Source organism: Mesoplodon densirostris, chromosome 2 (genome assembly GCF_025265405.1).
Source record: "Mesoplodon densirostris isolate mMesDen1 chromosome 2, mMesDen1 primary haplotype, whole genome shotgun sequence".
Taxonomy (NCBI): Eukaryota; Metazoa; Chordata; class Mammalia; order Artiodactyla; family Ziphiidae; genus Mesoplodon; species Mesoplodon densirostris.
The window spans coordinates 44,366,917-44,382,329 of NC_082662.1; the positions used below are offsets into that span (position 1 = coordinate 44,366,917).

At 39.8% G+C, this 15,413-nt stretch overlaps 1 protein-coding gene across 2 annotated transcripts in view; it reads right to left on the reverse strand.

Annotated features, from left to right (window-relative positions):
• The window catches only part of EPS15 (epidermal growth factor receptor pathway substrate 15), a 177,464-nt gene extending 162,475 nt beyond the window's left edge, over positions 1–14,989 (reverse strand). The window contains exon 1 of one of the 2 annotated variants that reach the window (XM_060089779.1): positions 14,842–14,988. In XM_060089779.1, the coding sequence (XP_059945762.1) occupies positions 14,842–14,874 (33 nt within the window). In that variant the 5' untranslated portion in view covers positions 14,875–14,988. Of the gene's footprint in view, positions 1–14,841 lie in introns of both variants that reach the window. The other variant, XM_060089780.1, reaches the window with a different exon arrangement.
• Between the last annotated feature and the right edge of the window lie 424 nt (positions 14,990–15,413).

Consider the following 15,413-nt stretch of genomic DNA (forward strand, 5'->3'; position numbering starts at 1 on the left):
GAAACAGTCTGGCAGTTCCTCAAGCAATTAAACAGAGTTACTATATGACCTGATATATCCAGCAGAAATGAAAACAGGTATCCACACAAAAACTTATACATGTATGTTTACATTTATATTTATAATATGATTATTATAATAGCCAAAAGGTGGAAACAACCTAAATGCCCATCAATGGATAAACAAAATGTGGTTTAACAATAAAACTGAGTATTATTTGGCCATAAAAAGCAATGAAGTACTGATACTTGTTACACTTGGATAAACTTCAAAAACATTATGTTAAGTGAAAGAATCCAGCAACAAGAGTCCACGTATTATGTGATTACATTCATACAAAGTCCAGAATAGGAAAATCTATTGAGACAGAAAGTAGATTAGTGGTTGCTTAGGGCTGGGGAAAGCATGGAGGAGAAGGGATGACACCTAAAGGGTAAGAGATTACTTTTTCACGTGATACAAATGCTCTAAAATTGACCGTGGTGATGGTTGCACATGACTATAAACAGACTAAAAACCATTGAATTGTACATTTTAAATGGATAAATTGTATAATATGTGAATCGTACATCAATACGGCTGTTTAAAAAGTAATTTTTTTTAATTTTAAAGAAATAGGACTTCCCTGGTAGTGCAGTGGTCAAGAATCCGCCTGCCAATGCAGGGGACAGGGGTTCGATCCCTGGTCCAGGAAGATCCCACATGCTGCAGAGCAACTAAGCCCATGAGCCACAACACTGAGCCTGTGCTCTAAAGCCCGTGAGCCACAACTACTGAGCCCACGCACCACAACTACTGAAGCCCGAGCGCCCTAAAGCCCGTGAACCACAACTACTGAGCCCACACACAACTACTGAAGCCCACGCACTCCAGGGCCCGCGTGACTCAACTACTGAGCCCGTGTGCCGCAACTACTTAAGCGCACTTAAAGCCCGTGCTCCGCCACAAGAGAAGCCACCGCAGTGACAAGCCCGCACACCACAACGAAGAGTAGCTCCTGCTTGCCGCAACTAGAGAAAGCCCACGCTCAGCAACGAAGACCCAACGCAGCCAAAGAAAAAGTAAAAAGAATGAAATAATAGGGCAGGGAGCTCAAAGAACATCTCTTAACAACTAAACAATTTTTAAACATTTTTAAAATTCAGTACCTCTAGTACTTTTATTAAAAGTACTTGAGGACTGGGGTTTCCCTGGTGGCACAGTGGTTAAGAAGCCACCTGCCAATGCAGGGAACACGGGTTCGAGCCTTGGTCCAGGAAGATCCCACATGCCGCAGAATAACTAAGCCCGTGCATCACAACTACTGAGCCTGCGCTCTAGAGCCCTCATGCCACCACTACTGAAGCCTGGGCATCTAGAGCCCATGCTTTGCAACAAGAGAAGCCACCACAATGAGAAGTCCGTGCACCGCAACGAAGAGTAGCCCCTGCTCACTGCAACTAGAGGAAACTCATGCTCAGCAACGAAGACCCAACACAGCCAAAAATAAATAAATTTATTTTTTTTAAAAAAAGTACTTGAGGACTTCCCTGGTGGTACAGTGGCTGAGAATCCGCCTGCCAATGCAGGGGACATGGGTTCGATCCCTGGTCCAGGAAGATCCCACATGCCACAGAGCAACTAAGCCTGTGCACCACAACTACTGGGCCTGCACTCTAGAGCCTGCGAGGCAAAACTACTGAGCCCGCGTGCTGCAACTACTGAAGTCCACGTACTCAGAGCCCGTGCTCCGCAACGAGAAGCCACCGCAATGAGAAGCCCGCACAGCACAACGAAGAGTAGCCCCCGCTCACCACAACTAGAGAAAGCCCATGCGCAGCAACGAAGACCCAACGCAACCAAAAATAAATTAAAATATATTTTTAAAGTATTAAAAAAATAAATTAAATAAAAGTACTTGATATGGCTCATATTTCTAAATGCAGATATAGTTCAAAAGATAATTAATTTTTTGGTTAGGTTAAAGGAAAATAAGTCTTGTTTACCTCAATCTGTAAACACTAGTACTCGTAAAATGTCTGTACTAAATAAGAAAGAAAGTAATTATAAAAAGCTATGAGGGTATAAAAGAAAAAACCTGCCAAGCACAGAGACAAACCAGGACATTTCAAGCAAGTCTAGCTCAAAGTACAATCAACAGAGTTAAGTTTCTGAACTGTTCTAAAGTGCCAGATGGTCCCATCTACCCCCAGATCTTACATGGCCCTGCCTAAAAGTGTGCCAGAAAAAAACAAAAGCAAAAAACAAAGAACAGAATGTAGAGAACAGACTAAGAATGAAAGCAACCTAGCCTGCAAAAACAGAGGTATGCAAACTGAAATCATCCAATCTTCTTCAGGCTCACAACTTTTAATGCCAATTTCCCATGCTAAGTGAACTTTATAATCTTTAAATGGTCTTTGCAACCAAATTAAATATACTCAACTTAATTCCTTCACAGTAGTTTTTTGAGATTATTGCTCTTGAGTAAATTACTGCTGCTGTCTGCTTTGCCATTCAAGATCTTATAAACTAAACGAAAATCACTCAAGTTTAACTTCAAAATTCAAAGGTATACACAGAAAAATAACTCAATTATAGTCAATACCATTTATAACTCTACAAAAAAGAATTCAGCAAATGGCATATCAAAGGTTATTTGCAACAGCATTGATTATAATTGATATATAAATGATCTGTAGTCATTAGGGCTTGATTAACTATAAAACATCCAATCAATGAATATATTCTAAAGACATTAAAAAGATGCTATGCACAGGGAGATCAGCTCGATGCTTTGTGATGACCTAGAGGGGTGGGATAGGGAGGGTGGGAGGGAGGCTCAAGAGTGAGGGGATACGGGGATATATGTATACAGCTGATTTACTTTGTTGTACAGCAGAAACTAACACAACATTGTAAAGCGATTATACTCCAGTAAAGATGGAAAAAAAAAAAAAAGATGCTATGAAGACCACATAGGAAGAAAACACCTATATGTTAAGTTAAAAATATATATAATGCAAAGCTATACATATGTGTATATATGTATGTATGTGTGTGTGTATGTGTGTGAGAGAGAGACAGAGAGACAGAGAATGCAAGAGAGAGGTTACAACAATGTTTAAAAAAAAATGTAAAGAGAAAAAAAATGTAAAGAAAATACCAAAAATTTAAAGAATGGGGTGGATGGTGATCCATGCTTTTCTTGCTATATTTCTGCATGTTACAAGTTTTTTTAATGAGTGAAGAATTTTGGAAATAAAAAAAATTTTTAATAATATTCATATGAATTCTGTATATAAGTACCAATAATAATAACAGCACTGCTATTTACTCAATGTTTCTTACATTCCAACAATGTATATACATCATACATAAGGAAAAGGAAGTCAGAGAGTTTAAGTAACTTGCCATGGTCACCCAGAGAGTGTACAAGTGGCAGAGGGAGAATTCAAATCCAGGTTTGTCTTGTACTAAGTCTAGTGTCCTTCCCACTATAAAAAATCATGATACTCTTATTATTTTACATACTATTTTAGAGCAGGTCAAAGATCCTTACAGCCTATCCTTGAAACCCCTTCCTAGTGTCTTGTGCTCTAGGTTAAAAATGCTTGCTTTATTACAAAGAAAAAGAGAATAAATTATAAGAAAATGGACATGATATTTCCCCAATGTGGACCTGATGCACCAAAATACAATTTGACTTGAATCAAATATTCCTATGGTTTTATGTTGTCCTTTTAAGTACAATTTAAAATGTTGGGACTTCCCTGGTGGTCCAGTGGTTGAGACTCCTCACTCCCAATGCAGTGGGCCCGGGTTTGATCCCTGGTCTGGGAACTAGATCCTGCCTGCCGCAACTAAGACCCAGTGGAGCCAAATAAGTAAATAAACAAATGTCATCCACAGTACCAATCTTGGACACTGTAAAACACTGAAAAAATTAAAAACTAAATTACCACAAAAAGTTTCATCATAAATCAGGATACTCCACAGCACCCAAGTGCCTTTCTTCTATCATCCTGTATCATAGTACTCATCACCCCAGAGTCAGTGTTTATCTCCCTAAAAGACTAAAAGGTACTTCAGTGCATGAACTTAGGTCTTATTCTCTTTGTATGTCCAAGACCTAACACAGTGGGGACACAGGAGGCATTCAGTAAATGTTTTCTGAAATAAAAGAGGGTGGACCAGCAATAATGGAAGCACCTTTAATGCATGTAAGCTTCATATTTTTAGTATATGTATAATGATGTAACTGTGTTGTACCTAGTGAATACAAGATGGAATGAAGTTACCAATAATCCTTGGTATCAGTGATTTACGAAAATTTTAATTAAGTGTAACATTCCATAAAAATTAACAGCCCTGGGCTTCCCTGGTGGCGCAGTGGTTGAGAGTCCGCCTGCCGGTGCAGGGGACACGGGTTCGAGCTCTGGTCTGGGAGGATCCCACATGCCGCGGAGCGGCTGGGCCCGTGAGCCATGGCCGCTGAGCCTGCGTGTCCGGAGCCTGTGCTCCGCAATGGGAGAGGCCACAACAGTGGGAGGCCCGCGTACCGCAAAAAAAAAAAAAAAAAAAAAAATTAACAGCCCTATAAATAACTAAAATCTAGCTATTATAAACATTTGGCTAGTGATAGTAGTAGTTGTTGTTGTTAATAGCTGCTACCATTTAAACTGATCCAAGACATTTATAAACATTTCACATATTCTTCACAACAAATCCTGCAGGTTAAGTTTATTTGCCATTTTATAGGTAAAAAAAGAAAGAGGCTAAGAAACTTGTTACACAATCAAACAAAAGATTGAAACCTAAGACATTCTGACTGCAAAGCCCGAGACTCCCATTTTTTCACCCTAGCTCTCAACAATTGTTCATATCTGGAGCACCAGAAATCCCCAGACCTAGCAGTTCTATTTCACTTAGTAAAATAGTTTGTTTTTCAGGGAAAATTTTCTCTGATAGACGGTATGATCTTTAGTAATATGATACTGAAGGAACTCCAAGTCCAAACTACCATGTCCAAGAGACTATTAGCTTAAACGTAAACACTGGTGTGACCTATACTAACCTAAATAAGCTTAGGTTTTCATAAGCAATAAATTCCTAGAGGTAGCAAAATGTAAAACTACCTTCTATCACGTCTACAAAAACCCTCCACTATAACTTGGTACAACAATCACTTTCTAGAGATGTGGTCTATGCAATGAAAAGTTGATTTTCACATAAGATGTTGCAGCCTAGAACGTATGTTCAGTGATAACCAAGGAATGGCACCATTAATTAGTTCTGTCAGAGCTATTTTGCCCTCAGAAATACAGACTCGTTCAATTTATATAAGCTGTTTACACTACCTAGGTTATAACCCTGGCTCTACCACTTAAGAGTAGCTTGACCTTGAACAAGTTACTTTACCTGTGTGACTAAGTTTTCTCTTTTTATAAAACAAGAATAATAAGGATGATCTGGTTAAAAGGTTGCAAGGATTATTGAAAACAGTGCCTGACAAATCGTAAGTTCTCAATATGCATTAATTATTATTATCCCCAAACTGACCTCTTCTCTGTCTCTCTCTCTCTCTCTCTCTCTCTCTCTCTCTCACACACACACACACACTCACACACAGATCCCACGCTCTGAGTAATTTGCTCCTTTTACATAACAATAGAGGAATGTAATATCATGTGAATGTTCATTTTTATCCCTAAATTTGTCTGAAATATAGTCAATGGCTGTTTACAGGAAGCAGCATAGCAAATGTGCTTTAGAACAGATGTGCCCAGGTTCAAATCTCAAATCTACCACTTACAACACAACCCTGAGTAAGTAATGCAGAAGACTAATCCCTACTTGTAGAAAGGCTGTGAATGTTAAGTGAAATAATATATGTAAATCACGTAAAAGTACCTACTGCTTAGTAGTTTACATAACATTAGTCCTCTTCCTTCTCAATAGTGGCATAAGAATGTTTTCCTTCCAGGATCTTTGTATTAATATTTAGCCCACTAGATAGAATTGTTCCACAACTAAAATAAGACCACACTAAGAAAGGCAGAGAAATCACACATAAAATTAAGTTCACAATTTTCAGTTGTCTTATCATTTTTTTAAGCTCAATATCCATGCACAATTAGTCATTCATGGCTCATGGCAGGTTTAGAAATTAAAATATGAAGATAAACTATTCCCTCTGTTCCTATCCCAAGAAAGCACATATTTCTGTAATTCCCAAATGCCTTAGTGGACCACTAACTTTAAAAAGTATATTTAAATCAGTGATTCTCAACTTGGGGCAATTTTGTGCCCCAGGAAATATCTGGCAATGTCTGGAAATATTCTGATGGCCCCAGCTGGGAAGAGTGCTACTAGCATCTCGTGGATAGGACGCTGCAAAACATCCCACAATGCACAGGACAGCCCCCCACACGAAAGAATTATCTGGCCCAAAATGTCAACAGTGCCAAAGTTGAGAAGCCATGATCTTAAAAAAAAAAAAAAGTATTATAAGTTTTCCCTCCAAAAGTATGTTCTTGGCCAAATTTTTACTGAAGACATAACAAGAAATAAGCAGCTTGGTTATTTCAGATGGGAAACTCCTGGTCCTGTTAAATCCCCATTACAAAATTCCCAATCTAAAGAGGAAGTGAGGCTTACTTTTCTTTGCATAGTTGTACTGCATAAAAACAAGTTTTTAAAAGAGCTCCAACCTTTATTATTTTTTCTTTTTTAAAATTGAAGTGTTCTTGATGTACAATATCAGTTACAATTGTACAATATAGTGATTCACAATTTTTAAAGGTTACACTCCATTTATAGTTATTATGAAATATTGGTTATATTCCATGTGGTACAATATATCCTTGTAGCTTATTTTATACATAATATTTTGTACCTCTTAATCCCCTACCACTATATTGCCCCTCTACCTTCCCTCTCCTCACTGAACCACTAGGTTCTTCTTTATATCTGTGACTCTGCTTCTTTTTGTTATATTCACTAGCTTGTTGTCTTTTTTAGACTCCACGTATAAGTGCTATCATACAGTATTTGTCTTTCTCTGATTTATTTCACTTAGCATAATACCCTCCAAGTCCATCTATGTTGCTACAAATGGCAAAATTTCATTCTTTTTTATGGCTGGGTAATATTTCCATTGTATATATATATATATACATACCACATCTTCTTTATCCAGTCACCTGTTGATGGACACAGGTTGCTTCCATATCTTGACAATTGTAAATAATGTTGCTATGAACATCGGGGTGCATGTATCTTTTCAAATTAGTGTTTTTGTGGGTTTTTTGGATATATACCCAGGAATGGAATTGCTGGGTTACATGGTAGTTCTATTTTTAATTTTTTGAGAAACCTCCATACTGTTTTTCACAGTGGCTACATCAATTTACATCCAACAGTGTATGGAGGTTCCCTTTTCTCCATATCCTCACCAACATTTGTTATTTGTGTTCTTTTTGATGACAGTCATTCTGACAGGTGTGTGATATCTCATTATGGTTTTGATTTGCATTGTCCCTTATGATTAGCAATGTTGAGCATCTTTTCATGTGCCTGTTGGCCACCTGCATGTCCTCTTTGCAAAAATGCCTATTCAGTTCTTCTGTCCATTTTTTAATCAGGTTGGTTGTTTTTTTGATGTTGAGTTATGAGCTATCTATATATGTTGGATATAAACCCCTTATCAGTCATATCATTTGCAAATATTTTCTCCCATTCAGTAGGTTGTCTTTTTGTTTTGTTGATGGTTTCCTTTGCTGTGCAAAAGCTTTATGTTTAATTAGGTCCATTTGTTTATTTTTGCTTTTATTTCCTTTGCTTTAGGAAACAGATCCAAAAAAATGTTGCTACAATTTATGTCAGAGTGTCCTGCCTATGTTTTCTTCTAGGAGTTTTATGGTTTTACGTCTTACATTTAGGTCTTTAATCCATTTGAGTTTATTTTTGTATATGGTGTTAGAGAATGCTCTAATTTCATTCTTTTACATGTAGATGTCCAGTTTTCCCAGCACCACTTACTGAAGAGATTGTCTTTTCTCCATTGTATATTCTTGCCTCCTTTGTCATAGGTTAACTGACCGTAAGTGCATGGGTTTATTTCTGGGCTCTCTATTCTGTTCCATTGATCTTTGTGTTTGTTTTTGTGCCAGTACCATACTGCTTTGATTACTGTAGCTTTGTAGTACCAACCATTATTTTTTAATTGCACTTGCAATTCATTAAAGCATTATTTATATCACAAAGTTTCTTATACCTCACTTCTATCTTACTTTTGTACAAAATATTAAAAAGCTCACATTTATGTGATAGGGAAGCACAGTGCATGAGGCCAACTTTCAACAAACATCATTATTATATACCAGATTAACAATGACCAAAACTTGATAATATACCATGTTGATGGGGAAAAGGCACAAACACTGTTGATGGTATAACCTTTCTGAATGTAAACTGGCAGTATCTATCCAAATTAAAAATATCCTTTGGCCCCAAATTATACCTACTAAAAATTAATGCACATACACATGTGCACAAAGATGTATAAAAGAATATTCACTGCAGCACTGCTGGTAACAACAAAAGATCACAAACAATATAAAAGTCCATCATTAGGTGGCTAGTTAAATAAATTACAGTATATTCATATAAAGGAATATTCTCAAGTGTTGGAAATAATGAGGGAAATCTGTATGTGCTCACATAGAACAATCTCCTAGATCAATTATGCTAAATAATAATAAGCCACAAAATATGCAGCTTATTCAAAAGAAATATACATACACTCACACTATATATATAGCATCTTATACATATGTGTTTGTGCATATATGTGTGTGTGTGTATATATATATATATATATATTTTTTTTTTTGCATCTACATCACAGACTATTGCTGGAAATACACACAAGAAACATCAAGAATGACTGCCTCTTGGAACGGGATTGAAGGCCAAGAGCAGGATGGAGACTTTCACTGGTATGTGTGAATTTTTTTTTTTTTTTTGCGGTACGCGGGCCTTTCACTGCTGTGGCCTCTCCCGTTGCAGAGCACAGGCTCCGGACGCACAGGCTCAGCGGCCATGGCTCACAGGCCCAGCCACTCCACGGCATGTGGGATCTTCCTGGACCGGGGCACGAACCCGTGTCCCCTGCATCGGCAGGCGGACTCTCAACCACTGCGCCACCAGGGAAGTCCTGAATTTTTTTTTAACATAAGTTTTACAGTCGGTAAGTAAGAGCCAGCATAAACCTAAGTCAAAATTCTGAGCCTGAGTATTCTCTAGTTTGAAATAATGATAATAATAGTCTAGCTTACTGATTATTGTGAAGATCAAATGAGAGAGCATAAAATGCTTCGTAAATTATAAAGCAGCACACAAAATTATAAATTAGTCCTCTGAATTCTCCAAACCAATTGTAATAATAATTTTTATCATTCTTCTGGCCAATTTCTCTAAACCCAAAGACGGGAATGTTTAAGATGAAATGTGAATATAGATGCCATCTTAGAACACAAAGTTTTACTTAACATATAGCTATTTATTTTTTTAATTGAAGTATAGTTGATATCAATATTACATATAGTTATTGATTTCAATTTAAAAGGGTGAATTTTCAAAAAAGTTGTCACATAGAAATGCTAAGTTGGCTGATTACAGAAGAAATACATGCTCACTGTTGAAAAGAAGGTAAGTAAAAATTATAACCATGCTATCATAAAATCTTGGTGTTTTTTTCTTCCAGTCTTTTTTCTATGATGCTTAAGTGGATTAGATTATTTGTCTAAATAAAATGTTTCCACTGTACTGTAATACAGCATTCAAATTACAACATCCCTCAGATTAATAAAAGCTCCTAATAAACATAATTTTTAATGAAGACATAATATTTTATCTTGTTGATGAGAGTTCCACTACTTTAAAATGAAATTTTAGTATATGGGTTTGCCTAACGAACTCTGCCTAGATTAATTTTTCATTTATTTCTAACAATTCTCCAAATCACCCAGACCTCTATCAATGGATCTTTCCCCCCCTCCCTCCCTACATACCTCCCTCTCCCATCCCTTCTCTCACTTAAGCCATTTTCCTGATTTTGGTTTCCAGAGTTCCAATTTTATTAAGTCCAAAATTCACAAAACAAAGAAGCATATAACTGTGTTTAAAATTCCTTGAAGAGCAAGTAAAACACCTTAGATTGAGACCTTAAATTAGACTATTAGTGAGAGAGGGGATTAGAACTATGATTCATTACTAAATAAAGATGCTCAATCTTTTTCTACTACATGTTAGTCTGTTATCATTGTTCTGTCTGCAAATAGAGTGAAAACAAAAGAATACACTCTATTGGACAAACCAACTGTTCCTAATTAATTTTAACTGTGACAGCTCCTCCCAAATGCTGAACATTCCAAGCCATTTTTGAAAACTGTTAAATACTGCTCAAGGAAACAAAGATTTCCTGAATATACTGGACTGTAATTGCAGGCAAAACCGAAAAATATCATTATTGTGCCTTTCCCATAGTAGGAACTCAAATGATATGTCATGTTGAATAAATACTCCTTTTCTGCTTCTGAGAACATGTTGTAATTTTCACACTCTGCCCTGTATTTACCATCATAACTGTTAAACCAGACCGCAAAGGTGATACCCATATTAACACATACTGTCTACTTTAATGAAATTGAAAATAAACACCAAAAACTGAAATTATGGGAGATTTTTTTCCCTCCAATTTCCAAATTTTCTGTAATGCAGTTTTATCACTCTTGCAATTTAAAAAAAGCATTAAAAAAAAAAGTATCCTTACAGCATGTATTGTTTTTGACCAAATATTAAGACTTTTAATTAAGTCCCATTCTAAAGGCGTTTTTATTATTAAAAAAAGAATCCTTGCTAAATTAAAACAAGAAAATTTCAGCATAAAGCTGAACTGATGGATGATTATTTAAAATACTCATATTATACCATCTTTCAATAAAATAAAACCTTCCTCATCATCAAGAGCAGTACTTGTGCGCCCACAATTGTACTGTCAAGAAACCATGAAAGGTACTGGAGATTCAGAGGCAAAAGATAATGCTTCCATACTCAAGAAGTTTAGTACCTAATTAGGAAAACAAGGCAAATACTGAAAAAAAAGAATAAAAAATACAAGGGAGCAATGGATATGCCGAGCATGTAGTACACAGAGAAGTACAGTGCACAGATTTTGAAGTCGTACAGACTTTGGTTCAAATCTTAGGTCTATCACTTACTAATTTATGTAAATTATTTCCCTCATTTGTAAAATGGAGTGTTAGGTTAAGTGAAGTAAAATTCTTGGCATACAGTAACACCCAAAGGGAAGCTAATAGTATTATTATCATTATTATTAGAGATACAGCCTTAAGGAAGAAATGGGCAATCAGCAAAGTTTAAAAAGAGGAAGCATTCATATCTTTTTGTAATCTACCACCATAAGCAAAAATCACAAGATCTTTCTCACTCAAGTTTTACTTCTTATTGACAAGAATAGAATACCTAGCGAAGAAAACTAAAATTAAAAAACACTAAGGCTGGACTTCCCTGGTGGTGCAGTAGTTAAGAATCCACCTGCCAATGCAGGGGACACGGGTTCGATCCCCGGTCCGGGAAGATCCCACATGCTGCAAAGCAACTAAGCCCGTGCACCACAACTACTGTGCCTGCGCTCTAGAGCCCACAAGCCATATCTACTGAAACCCACGCACCTAGAGCCCGTGCTGCGCAACGAGAGAAGCCACCACAATGAGAAGCCCGCGCACTGAAGCTAAGAAGAGCCCCCGCTCGCTGAAACTAGAGGAAGCCTGCATGCAGCAACCAAGACCCAACGCAGCCATAAATAAATAAGTAAATAAATTTATTTTTAAAAAACCACTAAGGCTATATAGCACTAAAGTACCGTAGGAAAGTCACCACTAGATTTCCAAATCATAGAATATGATCTATAAAAAGAATGTTCTTTGGAAAGGTCCTTAGATCAGCTAATTCAAACTCTCCAACTAGAATGTAAGCTCCATGTTTTTTTTGTCTCCAAGCTCCAAGAACTGCTGGGAATGAAACTAACATTTCAACATTCTAACAGTCTATCCGGTCTAGAAGCTAGACCATGATAATTTACATAATTTATTTTGGTGGTGGGGGAGTTGGAGGGTTGGTTGGCAGGCAGGAGAAAGAGGAAGGAAAGAGTAAATTAAAATATTTTTCAGGTGTTTTTCCCCCAACTGTCAGTTTTGCTTAGTTGATAAAGGCGAAAAATTATATACAAGACAATCCCAGTACAGTACATAGCACATAAAAGGTACTTAACAAATATTGGTTGAATGAATGAACCTACTCCAAAACCATTATCATCTTATGATCAGAGGCAGAAACTAACTTCAGCATCAGTTTAATCTTTGTAACTGTCATACAACCCTTTAGAATTTTCAGCCATTCATAAGACAAACAGTTATTAATCACTTTCTTCCAGATGGGCACTGAGGGAAACAGATGAGTTGAAAGATGTCCCTGCCCTGGAGGATCTCACTTGAGTATAGCTAAGTCTAAATGTGTGTTGGGGCAGGGGGGTGATGGTGACATAAACAAATCAATAATGAATGTGAAACCAGGGTGCACTGTTATCTCAGTTTATTTGCCTCAAGCAGTTAAAAAATTAAATTAAAAAACACAAATCAGCAAAGTTTTTAAATAACAAGGAGGCACATTAGGATATATTAACAGTTGGGAAGTTTCTTTTTCCTGTGCCTTAACAATATACCTTATTGCCTCAATGTCTTAAAATCAGAATATTCTAAATTGACTTATTTGGCTATTCAATATAAATGAACCATCAGTGTTTGTTCTCTTATATGTAAAACAATGAAGGATAATACTCCTAATTCAGTATTTACTTTGCGTGGATGTTAATATTTAAATATATAACCACAAGAACATATTTAAATTACTTAACTGTCTATAAAATTGACAGAGCCTGAAGAAAATATCCAGAGATGATAGTAAATAGAAACTGAAAACATGGTCTTAGCCAGGGAGAGAATAAAGTATGCACACAACTAAGAAGCAAATCTATAGAAGTCCTCAGGGAAACAAAATCTTCAAGAGGGGAGAACTCCCGCTGGAATTGGTCAACAGATCCAGAGAGCAACAGCCTGCCAACAGGATCTTGCTTAATGCATATCACTAACTAGACTATTAAAAAGTGAACACCCAAAAGTCAATGTTGCCATTCCCCGAATCTGAGTTTTCAGGAGGACCCTTCCAAAGAGATTCGCTACCAAGATTAAATCACCATTTTCCAAGTATTCTTCCCCAATATCTGCTTGTCAAAATAGGATAAGCAACACAAATAAACTGGGAAGGAAACAGACTTCACTTATGAAGCTGAAAATTCCTGCAAGCTGAAGTTAGTTATTATACCTGAGGCACAAGTTATTAACGTGATTCCTGGTTCCTGGGGAGAACATTTTTCACTCAGTATCTCTATCCTCGAATGCTAGGCAAAAGACCCCCAACGTCTCTTGATCCCAACACAGGAAACTCTCCCGCCCCAATGTATAGCCTATCCCAGTGTTCTGCCTTAGATGCCCTGACAAATCCAGGCCAAGGAGACTACAAGGTGGTGGGGAGATACTACAGGGCAGGCAGGAAGGCTGGGGTGGGCCCCAACGGAGAAGTCCATGGCCACCAGCTCTGCAGAGAACAGGCTGAGAAGGTGAGGTTGGGGTGAGATCTGGTCAAAAAAGCGGGAAGGGACTGACAGGTGCACATCCCCCTCACCATTCAGGACATCACGGGAAAATTACAATTGGCTTTCTTTACAGAGAGGGAGGAACAAGGCTCCCAGAGTGATGCTGAGCGGTTTTCTGGGAAGCACGAGGACTTACTCTGAAGGAAGCAGAATGGCAAGAGAAAAGACCCTGAGAACAGGTTTTGGTGAAGATTCCCCCAGTACACGTGACCTCTTACGTCCTTCCCAGCACCAAGACGGGTGGGACCATCACACCTGTTCAAGGATGTTTCTCTGTTTTCCGCTTGGACAGCGATAGAGAGCCCACCGGGTAGGAGTGGTAGCAGAACTGAGGAGGAAAAGACTGAATCGGGGGACCTGACCCAGCAGGAAACCTGATCAGGAGGGGAAGAGGCTGAATCCAAGAAGGGGCTAGCAAGGTAAGTACGCGCTCTGGTAGAATGAGACTTATGTGGAAGAGAGACTGACTGGAGAAAACTGCTGGAGAAGGGTTTTCGTCGGACTCCGCTGGGAAAAGGCCGGTTTAGAGAGGAAAGACTGGCTTGGAGGCGACCCTGAGCGCCTGGTTCAGGAAGGTGACTCTGCCTGTCCCGAGGGCGAGCCTCGTGTGGGGCAAGGGCTGACCCGAGGATGAGGCTGATCCGCGAGAGCTCAACAGGAGCTCACCTGGGGTGCTTCTGGCCTGGAAGGAGGAAACTTCCTGGGTGGGTGAAGGCGAACTGGAGTGAGAGGAGCGGACACACACCAAGCGGGGCGGGGGACACGGCGGGGTCGGGAGGAGTGGGCGCCGCGTGGGGCGGGGCTGCGGCGCCGACCGGCCGGGGCGGGGTCGCGGCTGCCGCGGCAGAGCTGCCGTCTCGGGATGGCGTCCTCCCCCAGTCACACTCACACTCTCTCTCACTCTCACACACACACACACTCACACGCGCGCGCGCTCGCTCTCAGTATCGGCCGCCCCGCCAGGGGCGGAGAGAAACTGCCCAGGTCGGTGCACCATAGGACGGTGGGGGAGGGGGCCGGGGACACCGGCCGTCCGAGCCAGGCGGACTGGCGGTTGGCGTTACCTGTGTCAGAGAGAGCTGGGCCGCCGCAGCCATGGTGTTTCCATCATGCACGGGAGGGGAAGGAAGGACGGGCTGACGGGGGCTCGGGGCGGGGAAGAGGCGGAGGGAGCAGCCGGAGGCGAGGCCCGGGCGGGCGGGCGGGCGTCTCCCCTAACTTCGACAACTTCCCTCCTCTCGCCCGCCCCGCCTAGCCTAGCCCCGCCTGGCCCCGCCTGGCCCCGCCTGGCCCCGCCTGGCCCGGCCTGGCCCGGCCTGGCCCCGCCCTCTGGGCGCAGGCCGAGGCGGCGCCCAAATCCTGGCGCCGGAGTTTTTGCCGCCGGACTGGAGCCTGCCGCTGGGGCCTCCTGAGAAAACCCGGCGCGGTGATGAAATTAAGTCGCACGAGCTGTGGAGGCAGAGACAACTCCAGATTGTCCTGGGAACTTTAAGCAAGTCACTTACCCACTCTAAGCTTCTGCTTCGGAAGAATGGGGGAAATTATACCCAAAGTCCAAGTTGCTTGTGAGGACTAAATGAGATAATGATAGGAAATAATAGCGGTACTTTACATATGCCAGAATCTGTGCTGGACG